At 42.0% G+C, this 13,768-nt stretch overlaps 1 protein-coding gene across 1 annotated transcript; it reads left to right on the plus strand.

The window, feature by feature from the left end:
• Positions 1-12,231: 12,231 nt before the first annotated feature.
• CCDC160 (coiled-coil domain containing 160) lies at positions 12,232-13,203 on the plus strand. The gene has a single exon (XM_052663895.1). The coding sequence runs from the start codon at positions 12,232-12,234 to the stop codon at positions 13,201-13,203; it is 972 nt and encodes a 323-aa protein (XP_052519855.1).
• The last annotated feature ends 565 nt before the right edge of the window (positions 13,204-13,768 follow it).

Here is a 13,768-nt window from a genome sequence, read left to right on the forward strand (position 1 = left end):
GTATAGTACGTTCGAAAGTGATAAAGTGCTATATTTTTTCGAGTAGGATAAGGAGAAGTGGAAACGCTGGAGAGGTTGAAAGTTGACAGGATTAAATAGAAGGGGCAAGGTAGGCCTCACAGAGAAGCTAAGATTTGAACAAACAAACACTTGAGGAAGGTAAGGCAATAAGATATGTGAATATCATGTACTTTTTGAAGGGCATTCGAGGCAGAGGGAACAGGCAGCCAAATCCCTAACCGTGAGAGGGTGCCTGGCTGTTACAGGAACAAGGCAGCCAGTATTGCTAGAGCGGCGTCATCAAGGGACAAAGTGGCGGGAGAGGAGGTCAAAAAGCTATTGTATGGATGTGGGGGTGGAGAAAGGGGGGATGGGGATTCTCCATGCAAATCCTGTAGGACCTTGTAGGCTGTTATAAGGATTTTGGATTTTACAACAAGTCAAACTGAAAGCCTTTGTAAGCTTTTGAGCAGAGTGGTAACATGGTCTGACTTAGTATTTTATAACAGTCTCTCTGGATCTGTGTTGAGAATAGATGGTGAGGGGGTTGTGGGTTGACTTGTGTCCCCCCAAAAGATATGATGATATCCTTACCCCTCTTCCTGTACCTATGAATGTGCTCTTGTTAGAAACAGGGTCTTTGCAAATATAATCAAGTTAAGATGAGGTCGTACTGAATTAACGTGGGCCCTAACTCAGTTAACTAACATTCTTACAAGAGGAGGGGACTTTGGGCACACAGACACACACAGAGAAGAGATAGCTATGTGGAGACACACAGACACTAAAAACACCACAAGAAGACAGAGGCAGAGATCGGAATGACGTGTCTACAAGCCAGGGAAGGAGACAGATGGCTGGCAACCCCCAGAAGTTAGGAGAGACACACTGTTCCTCAGAAGCTCAAGAAGGAGTCAGCCCTGATGACACCCTGATTTCAGACTGCTAGCCTCTAGAACTATGAGAGAATAAGTGTCGGTTGTTTTAAGTGCCCGGTTTGTGATACTTTGATATGGCAGCCCTAGGAAACTAATATAGGTCAAGTGTGGAAGCAGTTAGGAGGCTATTGCCATAGTCCAGGCAAGAGATGGTGGGGGTCAGGATCAGAGTGGTGATAATAGAGACAGTGAGAAGCCATCAGATCCTGAATACATTATGAAGGTACAGCCAACAGAATCTGCTGATGTATAGGATATGAAGTGCAAGAAATATTACCTGCATGAATAATTTAAATATTTATAAACATGATGCATATACCAATAAATGTGTATTTTTTCATTCTCCCAAATATCCTGCCTTTGAGACTACTCAAGCAAGTTTGCCAGGGAAATCAAAAAGCTTATTTTGCTGTGTGATCAGGAGTAAATCACATTACTTGTTTGAGTCTCAATATCCTACTTGGTAAAACAAGAAGATTGGGTTCCATTGTGTGAGTGTATGATCTTGTTATGATCAAGTGCCTTGTTTTGGTATTGATAAAGATTCTAGTGGGGTAAACTGTTTTCTATCTTCCATATTTGAAAACCTATCTCCAAGTCTGAGTACCTTCAAATAACAAATTTCTGTCCTCACTGTTGTTTACACTCTGCCATTTGATACCTGACCACATGAAGGAGTGACCTCCTACAACGGAAGCAGAGTCCTCACCACTGGACTGCCATAGAAGTGCCCTCCATCAGTGTGTTTATATTTTAGGAGGGTAATGAATTTATAAGACAAGATAATATTAGTACTAATGATAACAGCAAACATTTATATAGGGTTGGCTATGTGAAAAAGGGCAGCGGAGGATGAGATGGTTAGATAGCATAACCGTTTCAGTGGACATGAATTGGAGCAAACTCTGGGAGATAGTGGAGGACAGAGGAGTCTGGCATGCTGCAGTCCATGGGGCCACAAATAGTCGGACACAACTTAGCGACTGAACAACAACATGTCAGGGATTACTCTAAGGGATTTAAAGCTATTAACTCACCCAATCCTCACAACATTCCTATGCTGCTGCTAAGTCGCTTCAGTCGTGTCCGACTCTGTGCGACCCCATAGACGGCAGCCCACCAGGCTCCTCTGTCCCTGGGATTCTCCAGGCAAGAACACTGGAGTGGGTTGCCATTTCCTTCTCCAGTGCATGAAAGTGAAAAGTAAAAGTGAAGTCGCTCAGTCACGTTCGACTCTTAGCGACCTCATGGACTGCAGCCTACCAGGCTCCTCTGTCCATGGGATTTTCCAGGCAAGAGTACTGGAATGGGGTAGCATTGCCTTCTCCACATTCCTATGAGTTAGGTACAATTATAACTTCTATTGTATGAACAGGGAAACTGACGCACAGAGCAACTAGGAAACATTCTTTTCTTATATTAATAAAGGATCTTATATCAGGGGAAAAAAATGAAACCTTTTAAAAAGAATGAAAATAAACATGATAAAATGCAAAGTAGTTTGGAGACTTAATGTCAAGGAAAGTAGTTTTGTCAGAATCCCAGAAACTAATTTTGATGGGGTCCATAGCAAAATCAGTGTTGGCACTGAGCCTCTTCCTGCTGCCAACTCTTGTTGACACTGGTTCTCTAAGGAGGAAAAAAAAGGCTGAGAACCAGGCCTCCAGGCACCTGAACGCAACATTGTCAGCCACCAAACACCTGTTAGATCTGATTCTCAAGAAGTTTTGAAAAGAATCCTGGTCTTGTTTCTAAGTCATTCCCTTGCTAGGTCTTGAAAAATTAGACTGTCACTTTCTTTTTAAAATCCTTTTCTCTTTATTTATTTTTTAAGATTTATTTGTTTGTGTATTTTTGGCTGCACTGGGTCTTTGTTGCTACACGCGGGCTTTCTCCAGTTACAGGGGCTCACTGGTTGTGGGCACATAGGCTTTAGTTGCTCTCTGGCATGTGGCATCTTCTAGGACCAGGGATGGAAATGGTGTCCCTTGCATTGGTAGGCGGATTCTTAATCACTAGGCCACCAGGGAAGCCCTTAGACTGTCGTTTTTTAAATGTGTATAAACCTCCTTTCACTTGAGATTGCAGAGCCAAAGTTTCTTTTCACCTTGCTACTTCCTAGAAAATACCAGGTTTCCTGAAAGTCACTAGGATTACTATTTTGGATACTCCAGTCCCTCTTTGTTTCAGGCCTCACAACTTTTGTCTAGTCCATCTTTCCGTTAAGCCCAGGTTGGGTACCAATCAGACTATAGCCAAGGTGCATAGTCAGCCAAGGTGTGTGTAGCCAATTTGATGATGGAAGAATCATCATTCAGCAACAAGGCTAATCAAAGTCTGAAGAGATCATTAATTTATTTAACAAAATAGTAGGACTTCAATCTATCACATGATGAAGAACACGGGCTTGTTCCCCAACCAAATCAGGAAAGTTGTGAGCAACCTTTGAAGCTGGAAGAGAGTAGCTTGGGACTGATCAAAGGAAACCATTTTACACTGCCAGTAGCCTTGGACTCTGTGTGTGTGAGTGTGTGTGTGTGTGTGTGTGTTAGTCGCTCAGTCCTATCTGACTCTTTGCGACCCCATGGACTGTAACTCACCAGGCTCCTCTGTCCATGGGATTCTCCAGGCAAGAATACTGGATACTCATGTCTCCCGCATTATAGGCAGATTCTTTACTGTCTGAGCCACCAGGAAAGCCCAGTGTTGGAATAGTTGCCTTCAAGAATACTGGAGTGGGTTCCCATGCCCTCCTCCAGGGGATCTTCCCAACCCAGGGGTTGAACCCAGGTCTCCTGCATTGCAGGCAGATTCTTTACCATCTGAGCCATCAGGGACGCCCAGTTGCCAGTAACTGGTTTTAAATTCAAATAGGTGCAAGAGTGGTTTAGAGAAATTCCTGAGTGATGGGTGAGGACACCATGGGCTAGCTGGAGAACGAGCCTGGTCTCCCATAGGCCTGTGACCAGGACACATGCTCTCCTGATACAGGCCCTTAGAACCTCGGTCTAAGGCACAAATTCCGGCCAGACCATTGTGCTGACTGGCAAGGATGTGCGTAGGGGGCGGGGCGTGCAATTCCCACATTGTCAGGAACTCCGAACCAAATCCAGGCGACCTTCCAGAGCTGACCGTCCTCGAGGGAACGTAACTAAACTGCAGGCCTAGGGATTATCCGTGTGTCACTCCCTCCTCCCCCACAATCGCAGTGTCCAGGTGGCTTTGTGAGTCACCCACACCCTCCGTAATAAGCCCACCATGGGTGGGGCTGCCTCGCAGTTTCTCGCTGCTTTCCTCCCTGACTCCTCTTTTGCTCTTCGAGCTCGGCTTTCGTGCAGGCAGAAGCCACCGCAGCGCCCGCCCCACCGGGCATGCTCAGTGCTCGAGCGGGTTGTGACGACCGCCAGGCAGCGCAAGGCCCCGCGCGCCTGGCAGCGGTGCGCGGGTCCCTTTAAATCGGACCGGCCGGTTGCCAGGCAACGGCGCGACCGGCGCTGGCGCTGCACTGCAGAGGCTCTGCCCCCGGCCGGCCCGGCCGGGTCTCGGTAGCCAGCGCCGAGCCCAGGTCATTTGCCCGCCGCTGGAGGCTGTCTTCGGGGAAGAGGGACTAGGGCCCGCTGGACTCCACCCACGCCACCAGGTAGGTCTGAGCCCAGTCAGGCCGGGGCTCCCCAGGCCCCCTCGCCCTCCCTGGGTGACCCGGGCGGAGGCACCGTGCTCCCCGCCTCGACGCCCACTGCGGTTTCCTCACACTTTAGGGCTCCGGGCCGGGAACTGGCGGGCGTTCGCAAACGAAGGTGACTGGGTGTGGAAGTCGGGGTGTGGAAGGAGGAGTGGGGTCAGGCCTCGTCCCTGCTTTCTCCCAGCCAAGGGGTAGATGGGGGTAGAGCCTGGGGAAGTGGGAGGTGTCACCTGCAGTGGCGTCCAGGGCAGCACCCGAGCCTCGCCAGCCATCTCCTCTGCACGGAAGCTGCGGTGGCAGGAGTTTAGTTAACCATTTACAGAGAAAACCCCCAAACTCTGCATGCTTAGATGCAGCTTTATAGCAAAAATGTGACTTTCATACTAATAAGGTACTCAGCCTGTCAGAATTAAGGTGACTTCGTATCTTTTCTTCTAGAAGGAGTAATTCCACACTAATAACAAAGCATTGGGGGTAAGAACCGTTCACAGGGCCAGTTGTCAATGGTTCTTGGCTTCGCTCTCAGTGCAAAACAATAGACAAGACAGTTTGTCTCCTGAAGTGGACACTTGGCTCATATGTGAGGACCCTGAAAGATTAAGGCAAAAACTGGGATCACGCTCCTTTTTAATGGTTTTTCAAAATAACTGGACTCTGGGGGAGGGAGCCAAGGCCTTGGCTCCAGCCTCTGCTAACGTGGCTCTTGACACACCCCTTACTAACAAGCATGTTGCTGTGGCCGCCAGTGCTGGCTCATTTGTTCAGTAGTTGCTAAAGGCAAGAAGGTATAGTGTTGAGTAAGATGCGACCGTGATTGTCGTCCCATCTGATATTTGTGTTGCTGGGGGAAGGAAGACTTAGTGGCATAATAGCTGGGAAATTGGGTTGACAAGTTAAAATGAAAACTTGCTTCAAAGTGTCTGATGTTGCATTTCAGATCAGCCAAACAACATTAAAGCTATCACTTGTAATTTTAAGCTACATCTCAGATATGAACACAGATTTGGGCATTCTGGTTAATTATATTTTCTAATTAAGCTGTGGCATTTTCTTTTTCAGTTCAATCTGGAGAAGGAGAACAGTGGCAACCAACAGAAGACCTTGGACTTCAGGAACTGTAAGTAGCGTTGTGCTGGCTGATAGCTTGCTATGGATGTTGAGAAGCACAGAGCCTCACCCGACATAAATCTTCTGTCTTTTAACAAGACCATTAGTCTGCACTGTCAGTACACTATCAAAAAAGCCTCATAGAAATACAAGGATACTGGATGCTTGGGGCTGGTGCACTGAGACGACCCAGAGGGATGGTATGGGGAGGGAGGAAGGAGGGGGGTTCAGGATGGGGAACACATGTATACCTGTGGCGGATTCATGTTGATGTATGGCAAACCAATATAATATTGTAAAGTAATTAGCCTCCAATTAAAATAAATAAATTTATATTAAAAAAAGTATCCTAAAGACTTTAGCTGAGCCAAATAAACTTTGAGGGAAAAATAAAAGTTATTTCCCTAAAATGCCACCCACAAAACCTCATAAGCCAAAGGAAAAATTACAACTATTTACAGAAACTCAATTAGAATCAAAACATTATAGAATTTTCAGGAAGAATATTAAGAATTATTCACTCAATAAATATTTATTGAGGGCTATTATATGCCAGGCAATAAGGCACCCCACTCCAGTACTCTTGCCTGGAAAATCCCATGGACAGAGGAGCCTGGTGGGCTGCAGTCCATGGGGTTGCTACTAGTCGGACACGACTGAGCGATTTCACTTTCACTTTTCATTTTCATGCATTGGAGAAGGAAATGGCAACCCACCCCAGTGTTCTTGCCTGGAGAATCCCAGGGACGGGGGAGCCTGGTGGGCCACCGTCTATGGGGTCGCGCAGAGTCGAACACGACTGAAGCAACCTAGCAGCAGCAGAAACAAGGGATATAATGATGAATAACATGCCAGGAGATCTCAGCATATTGGTGAAATAAAACTGTATGAAATGATGCTGAAGCACAGAAAAAACTTGCAGAGTCATCCTTGCTAATCTTCAAACTGATGCCCCAATTGTAATAGTTTTAAGATGTTTATTGGTGGCTCTGAAAAACATTGGGACATTTGGTAAGTTCATGGCAAAGCAATTAGTGATTTAAAAAATATAAATCTCTTTGGTGTAGAAATGCTACCACTCTTCTGTTTAGAATAAATTTAGCTTGGAAATCTGGGGACATCAACAACTTACAGGATTTAGGGCTAATTCTTCCATGAAGATACAGCTCAAATTAATGTAAGATTTAAGTTTAAGTTCCCCTCTACCTACCTTAACAGTACTTCTTTTTTTTTTAACTGACTTTTTCTGAGTCTGATGACTTCAGACTGGCAACTCTGAAGCACATATCTTTGGAGAAGGGTTGGGTTGTTGGTTGATGTTCCAAGGGAAGGTAAGGAAAATCTAAAAAAGAACAAAACCCATTGTGTACAGTATAAAATTGCTTGCATTTTCGTTTTCACTAATTTCTCTTAACCACCTGGAAAAAGGTATGTTGTCTGTATATTACACCTGAAGAAACTGAGGTTCACAAAAGGTAAGTTTTTATGAAGTTCTAAAATGTGGGAGCCAAGATATCTGACTTCTTCAGTCTTTTTTCCACCAGAATTGACACAATTTCTTTCTCAAGAACTTTCTTTTCCTTCTTCCCCACAATTTCGCACGGCAAAACATATTTACCCACCTTCTTTCAGACAGCTTTGGAGAGTCCTCATAATGGAGAAGCTCTCATAGAAGGGGCAGGTCAGAATCTTCTGGAGCAAGGGAAGAGAGTAATGGTGGCAGTGTTTTGAGCTTGGGAACAAGGGAAGCAGAAAAATAGGTTGAGAACTACTGCTTTTTTTTTTTTTTTAAGAACTACTGCTTTTATGTGAGAACAGATTGGACAGTTGAGCAATGAAGGAAGGCCAGTGATCTTTCTATCAAACTTTTCTATTCCTATCTTGGCCAACCAGTTTTTCTGAGGGTTGAGAGAACTGAAACCATCCAAGAATAATGGGGAAAAGTTCCCTGGGCTAAGAAGGGCCTTTTGTCTTCCCCCTTACTGCCCCTAAACTGTCACTAAAAGCCACAGTTTCAGTTGAGTGTGGCTGAAGGGCTGAGGGTTATGACATAAGGTTGTCCATCACAGGTTGGAAATGACCTTTTCTAAACATCACTCCCAGTTTACAAAGTTTGGGGTTAAGCACTGTTGCAAGATGGGAAAAAGCTTCTAGAGGTTTCCCAGTCCCTGGTTCCCCCTGCCTGGAAGAATAATTGCCTTTTGCAGGCAGATCGAGATTTATGCAAAAGAGATATTCCTGACATTTTCACATAAAATCTAATGTAAATGAGATAAGGAAATAGAGAAAAAGATCTTTGATTTTTATGTCATCAAATTTCCCTAAAGCATGTGATTTAAAGTATGAATATTTTAGAAAATAATTAGATTTCCTATATTTGATCACTTATCCATCTTAATATGAGCATATTCCCCAGGGCCCCATACCTTGAAAATGAAAATGAGATAGTTTAGTGGGTTTCTCCTTTCACAATAAACAGGGTATTAGTATCTGGAGCTATATGAAGACAGATATGCATTCACCTAAGATTTTTATGTAATAGTTTATCTAAAAATCCACAATAAGTGATCACTCTTTGCTTAGCTCTGAACAATTAACACTATGTTATATTACATTATAAATCATTTTCAATTTATTTTATCAGTGGTTCCCAAATTCTTTAGGTGAGTAGAAACCATTTCCATGAATCAATAAATTTCCTTACTCCACCAAGATGCACTACTACTTTACCTTTGTAAAAATAAGGAAGTTACCAGAGGATGAATGGTGATGTTTTTAGAGAGACACTAACTAGAATAATCAGGAGTCCATTATCAGTTCACATCAGACACAAATGAATACATGTAGCCATATAATGGACAAGCATGCAGTGCAGTCCCAAGGACTTCTGGGAGATCACTGGCTTAGAGGACCACTAACATCATTTTTGTCATATGACTTTATATTGTTTTCCTGTGTTCTGGTTGTTTGTTTCTTTAAGTGTTTCATTCCTCTTGGACCTCCTTCCCCTACCCTTTGGTCCTTCAACACCCAATATTGTGTTGGGTAGGCACTTGTAATAAAAAGTGTTAGCAATTGACCCACTAAAAAGGCATGCTTGTTCTCTCACTAACGGCTCTGGTTTGATTTGCCTTATGCTGCAACACATTACCTAGTCAAGTTTATTGAAAGCAAACTGGCTGCTATGCCAGGATAGAGGAAGGAGTGTCATTGTCTCAAAGCATATTTCTTGTCTTTGCCAGAGAATACTAATGTCGTACTTGTTCTGCGGAAAAAAACAAAGAGCACAATTTGTGAAGAGAAAATGAGCCTGGTACCTTTTACCCTCAGTCTGGGCTTTGCTATCCTCTGTGACTCGATTTGGGAACAATCCCTTAAAGCATATCTTGCCAATGAAAGAGGAAAAAAAGAGAAAGGAAAGAAAGAAAGGGAGAGAGAAAGAAGCAGTTCAGAGACCTCTTGACCCTGCCCTGTGTAAGCCAGGGGAGGGAAATTCCAAAAGGCTTTTCAAACCTTTCTCTGTTCTGTCCTTTGATATGTGACATGCAGTTCTCCTTACCCTCCCCCATTCATTTTTCCTCTCTCCTTTTGTGGCCCTTTAAAAAATACCTAAGCTCTGAAAATAGTGGGTTGTTTTCTTACAATCTGTGGAATGAAACCTATCAGAAGAATAAAGAGAAATTTTAGAATAAGCACTGACCTGGGAGACAGGGTCTCAGTTTTACCACTATAGGCTGTGAGGACTTGGACAAGTCATTTAACTTCTTTGAGCCTCAGTTATAAAATAAGTGGATTCTTCCAAGTTCTGTGAAAAGCATTGGCTGTATCAGGAAATTGTACAGAGGCCCAGGAAAGAAAGATAGTGACACTGAAAAAAAAACATATATATATATATATGTTTTTAGCCAGAGATTTATGGGAGGGTTGGAGATAGAGTGACTTTTTCAAGGTGCAAAATCATTAATGAAAAGAGCTTTCTATTTTAACCTTTATCTACAGCCAGATCTCTATCTCAGATTTGTCTTATTGCTATCTTCAAGTATAAAGTGGCCTCACGTGACTTGCCCCGCTGCACACCTCTTTCCTGGTCAACCTCACCAATACCTTTCACTCAGAATTTGGTAGAAAGAATAATAGTAATCTCTCTCCCACTGCTACCTGATTAGAAGCATTTTGGGGGCCACTCTGCACAACCTGTCAGAGAAGGTGATGGCACCCCACTCCAGAACTCTTGCCTGGAAAATCCCATGGACGGAGGGGCCTGGTGGTCTGCAGTCCATGGGGTCACTAAGAGCCGGACACGACTGAGTGACTTCACGTTCACTTTTCACTTTCATGCACTGGAGAAGGAAATGGCAACCTATTCCAGTGTTTTTGCCTGGAGAATCCCATGGACGAGGGAGCCTGGTGGGCTGCCGTCGGTGGGGTTGCACAGAGTCAGACACGACTGAAGCGACTTAGCAGCAGCAGCAGCACAATCTGTGGGATCTTCATTCCCCGACTAGGGTTGGAACCCGAGCCCTCAGCAGTGAAAGTACACAGTTCCAACTGCTGGACTGCCAGGGAATTCCCTCGATGCATTTTTAAACTCTTACAGAGTTGTCTGGTAAAAATTTGACTGCTAAAAACTGTAACTGGCAATTAGCATCTTTTCCCTTTTCTCTGTTCCTTTCCTTTATGATCACTGTAATAATTCCCAGTATTTGCATTCGTGTTTCTAGAGAGGAGAGCAAGTGCGGTTATGGTCATCTTCGTCTTTAAGGGCAGATACATCATTGATGCTTCTGGATGGAGACTAATAGGATAAAAAAGTCAGAGAGGACTATTTCAAGAGAAAGCAGAGGATACTCCAATGGCAAATATTGATACATATCCTGAATTTCAAGTCTCGACTTACTACTGTGGTCTGATTGACTAAACTTAAAGTTTGGGTTATGGCTTTTGAACCAATCATTTTAACACCTTCACTGAATATTTGTACCTTTTCCTTTCCTCAAAGCCAAATACTTGTCAGTGGAGATATATCCTTGGGTGTAATGAGTTACCGTCCCTCTTCTTTTGGGGGGAAGGTGTCAGGCATGTAGGTATTGAGTTTATTCTCTCATTGTCTATAGCAAGAAAAATTTGTTAGAATTTAAACTACATTTGTTAAAAAGTACCGAGAAGTAATATACCAAAGAGTGGTTATCTCAGTGCCATGGGATCATGAGGAATATTTCTGTGTGTGTGTCTGTGATTTTCTGTATTTTCCAAAATTTTACAGATAACATGCATGACTATTAGCATCTTTATATGAAATATTATATTAATTAATATAACATTTATACTCTTTAATAATATTAAAGAAAACATTAATTTAAAAATAAACACAACTGCCATTTTTGTTACCAAGATGAAAGTATATTTGTGTGCATGGGAAAAATAGATGCAAACATACTTTGGTTTTTCTCAGTGGTGATGTTGCAAGTATATTGCAGCAATTTAATGTATAGAATGAAAAAAGTGATCCCCTCCTTTTTCTTCCCACCCTTTCGTGGTAACTGCAGTCACCAGTTTGGTGGCTTCCAATGCCAGTGGCCCATCAGTTTGTTGCTTGGGTCCTTCTTTCTCCCTTTTTTCAAAAGTAGTCGCTGATCAAATATTTTTGTGTTTTAGGAAAGCTATATGTTATGAACTCTCTTTGAATAGGGAAGACTCCTTTTGAAACAAAATAAATATCTTGTAACTTTTGTAAATTTAGAAAGTTGGTTGTTGGTTTAATATGCTAATTTTTCATCTAAAAATTACACTTGGAGTCAGTATCTTAGAAAAAGAAACCCATTTGGTGGCATTAGTATTTCCAATTGTTGACATTCGGTTCTCATCATGAAATTGCTGTCAAAATGGATTGAATTCTGTACACTTGGCAGTCTTGTCTAAAAGCAAAGCCCAAGACTGGAATAACAGGAATTTATAGGTCAAGACAGAAGGGCATTTGGCAGAGTTAGTCATAAGGAAGTCTGCATGGTATACTTTACCAAAAACAGCTCACATTGCATTAAGCACTGATGTTTTAGTCACTTTAAAGAATGAATAAACAGTAGTCCAACCAAGAAGAACTAGAAAAAAATCAAGGACTTTGGAAACACAGGCTTACCTATTAATTAAAAATCACTTATACTGTTTTGAAACAATCTGTTTTCATGTTGCTTTCTCATAGCATTATTTTCTCTGTAATAAATAGCCAAGCTTGTCCATTTATTGGTTATATTTCATAGGATCAGAGAACTTTAAAGCTGGAAGGGTCTGTAGAACTTAGCCAGTTTAGCCCTTTCCATCTATAAACGAGGGAACTGAGGCCTGAGTCGCGTGGTGAATTAGAGGGAGTGCCAGCCCTCAAATATTTAGATTCTTTCACCAGTGGGCCAGGATTCTTAGTTCTTTCCACTGTCCCAGCTGCCAGTGTAAATATGTGCCTTGATTTTAAATTTTGTTTTTCAGGAATTGGAAGAGGTGCCTGAAGAAATGGATGCTAGGAGAAAACACTGGAAGGAGAAAAAGTTTGCTCCTCTTTTCAGTGCACAGGATATTCTAGACGAAGCTGCTCAGCTTGAATCTTCTTCTGAACAAATGACTTTAGATAAGGCCAAGAGAATGGAAAGAATATTTAATTTGTCTAGTAGAAAGTTTCTAGAGGAAAATAAATTTAAAAGGAAAGAATTTATTTCCCAACCAAATGAAAATGAGCAAGAATCAAATTTAATAGAGAGAAAGATAAACATTTCAAAGACTGAGGCAGACACAAAGTCTGTCTCCTGTGAATCATCTAATTTGGACATTGCAACTGAAGAAAGCTTTAATAGCACAGAAGAGCTTCCTACCTGGGGTACAAAGGAGTTATCAACTCCACCACAGAAAGACAAGAAAAAGAAATTCACTGAAGGAATGTCTCCAAAACTTCGCCTGAATCTTTTGAATGAAGAGCTGGAAGTGCTTGATTTGAAATGCAGAAAAATTGAAGAGGAATTTGAAAGTGCAGAAAAAGAACTTTTGAACTCCAAAAAAGAAGTATCCACAAAACCCCCAAATTTTCAAGAACCAGGGGTGGAAACTTCCAAGAAAGACTGGGAGCTTCAAGCTTTAAGAAATGACCTCTCTGAAAAAGCAACAAATGTTAAAAACTTAACTGAAGAGCTCCAGCAAGCCAAAGAGGTCATCCACAAGTTGAGCCTTGAGAACAAGGATTTAAAAGAAGCTGTTAGGAAGTTAAAGCGGCAGACTGAGGTTGGAAATGCATTCCTAAAAGAAGAAATGAAATTGTATTATGAATTAGAAATGGAAAAAATCCATGGGGAGCTCAATGCCATCAAGAATGAACTGAGAACAGAGAAGTCCCTACAAGCAAGAAATAACAGAGCCCTGGAGTTGCTTAGAAAACACTTTGCTTCTGTAACACCGTCAGGTACCTCTGACAACTTTATGGGGGATTTTTTTTAAAACTTAAAGAAAATTAAATCCTTTCATTGGGAAAATCATTGAGCCAAATCAGTGTTTCTTGTGCTTTCCTGTGTATGACTTAAAACGTGTGGAACAGGATATAGTTTTCATGTTTGGTGAATCAGGCTATCCATAAAGGCTATAGATGTTAACTTCAAAGCTTCTGCTTTCTTTTTCTAGTGAATTTATTGCCTAAGTCCAAATGGAAATGGTTTCAGAAACCCCTTTATATATATATACACACACATATATATGTATATTTATATGTATATATATATATTTTTTTTAACTCAGAGACATATAGTGATTCACCAAATCATTGATAAATACAAGTCAACAGACATTTATGATCTTGTGAGCAATATTTCCTTGGCACATGAATATTCTTCTGTGTTCATTGATATTAATAAAAATTTCATTTATGGATATAAGTATAACTTGTGTATGGGTCTTAAAGACTCAACAGGATACTGAAAATGTATCTGCTTTCCCTGAGATCTATCCTTAATTAGGAATAGATAAACATCTCCCCCAAATGCAGGCTTTTCCTCCTTCCTGCTGTTTT

The sequence above is a fragment of the Budorcas taxicolor genome, chromosome X (genome assembly GCF_023091745.1).
Source record: "Budorcas taxicolor isolate Tak-1 chromosome X, Takin1.1, whole genome shotgun sequence".
NCBI lineage: Eukaryota > Metazoa > Chordata > Mammalia > Artiodactyla > Bovidae > Budorcas > Budorcas taxicolor.

What these genes read in the sequence shown, in the direction of transcription:
- CCDC160 (XM_052663895.1), top strand. Translation starts at nt 12,232, where the DNA reads ATGGATGCTAGGAGAAAACACTGGAAGGAGAAAAAGTTTGCTCCTCTT.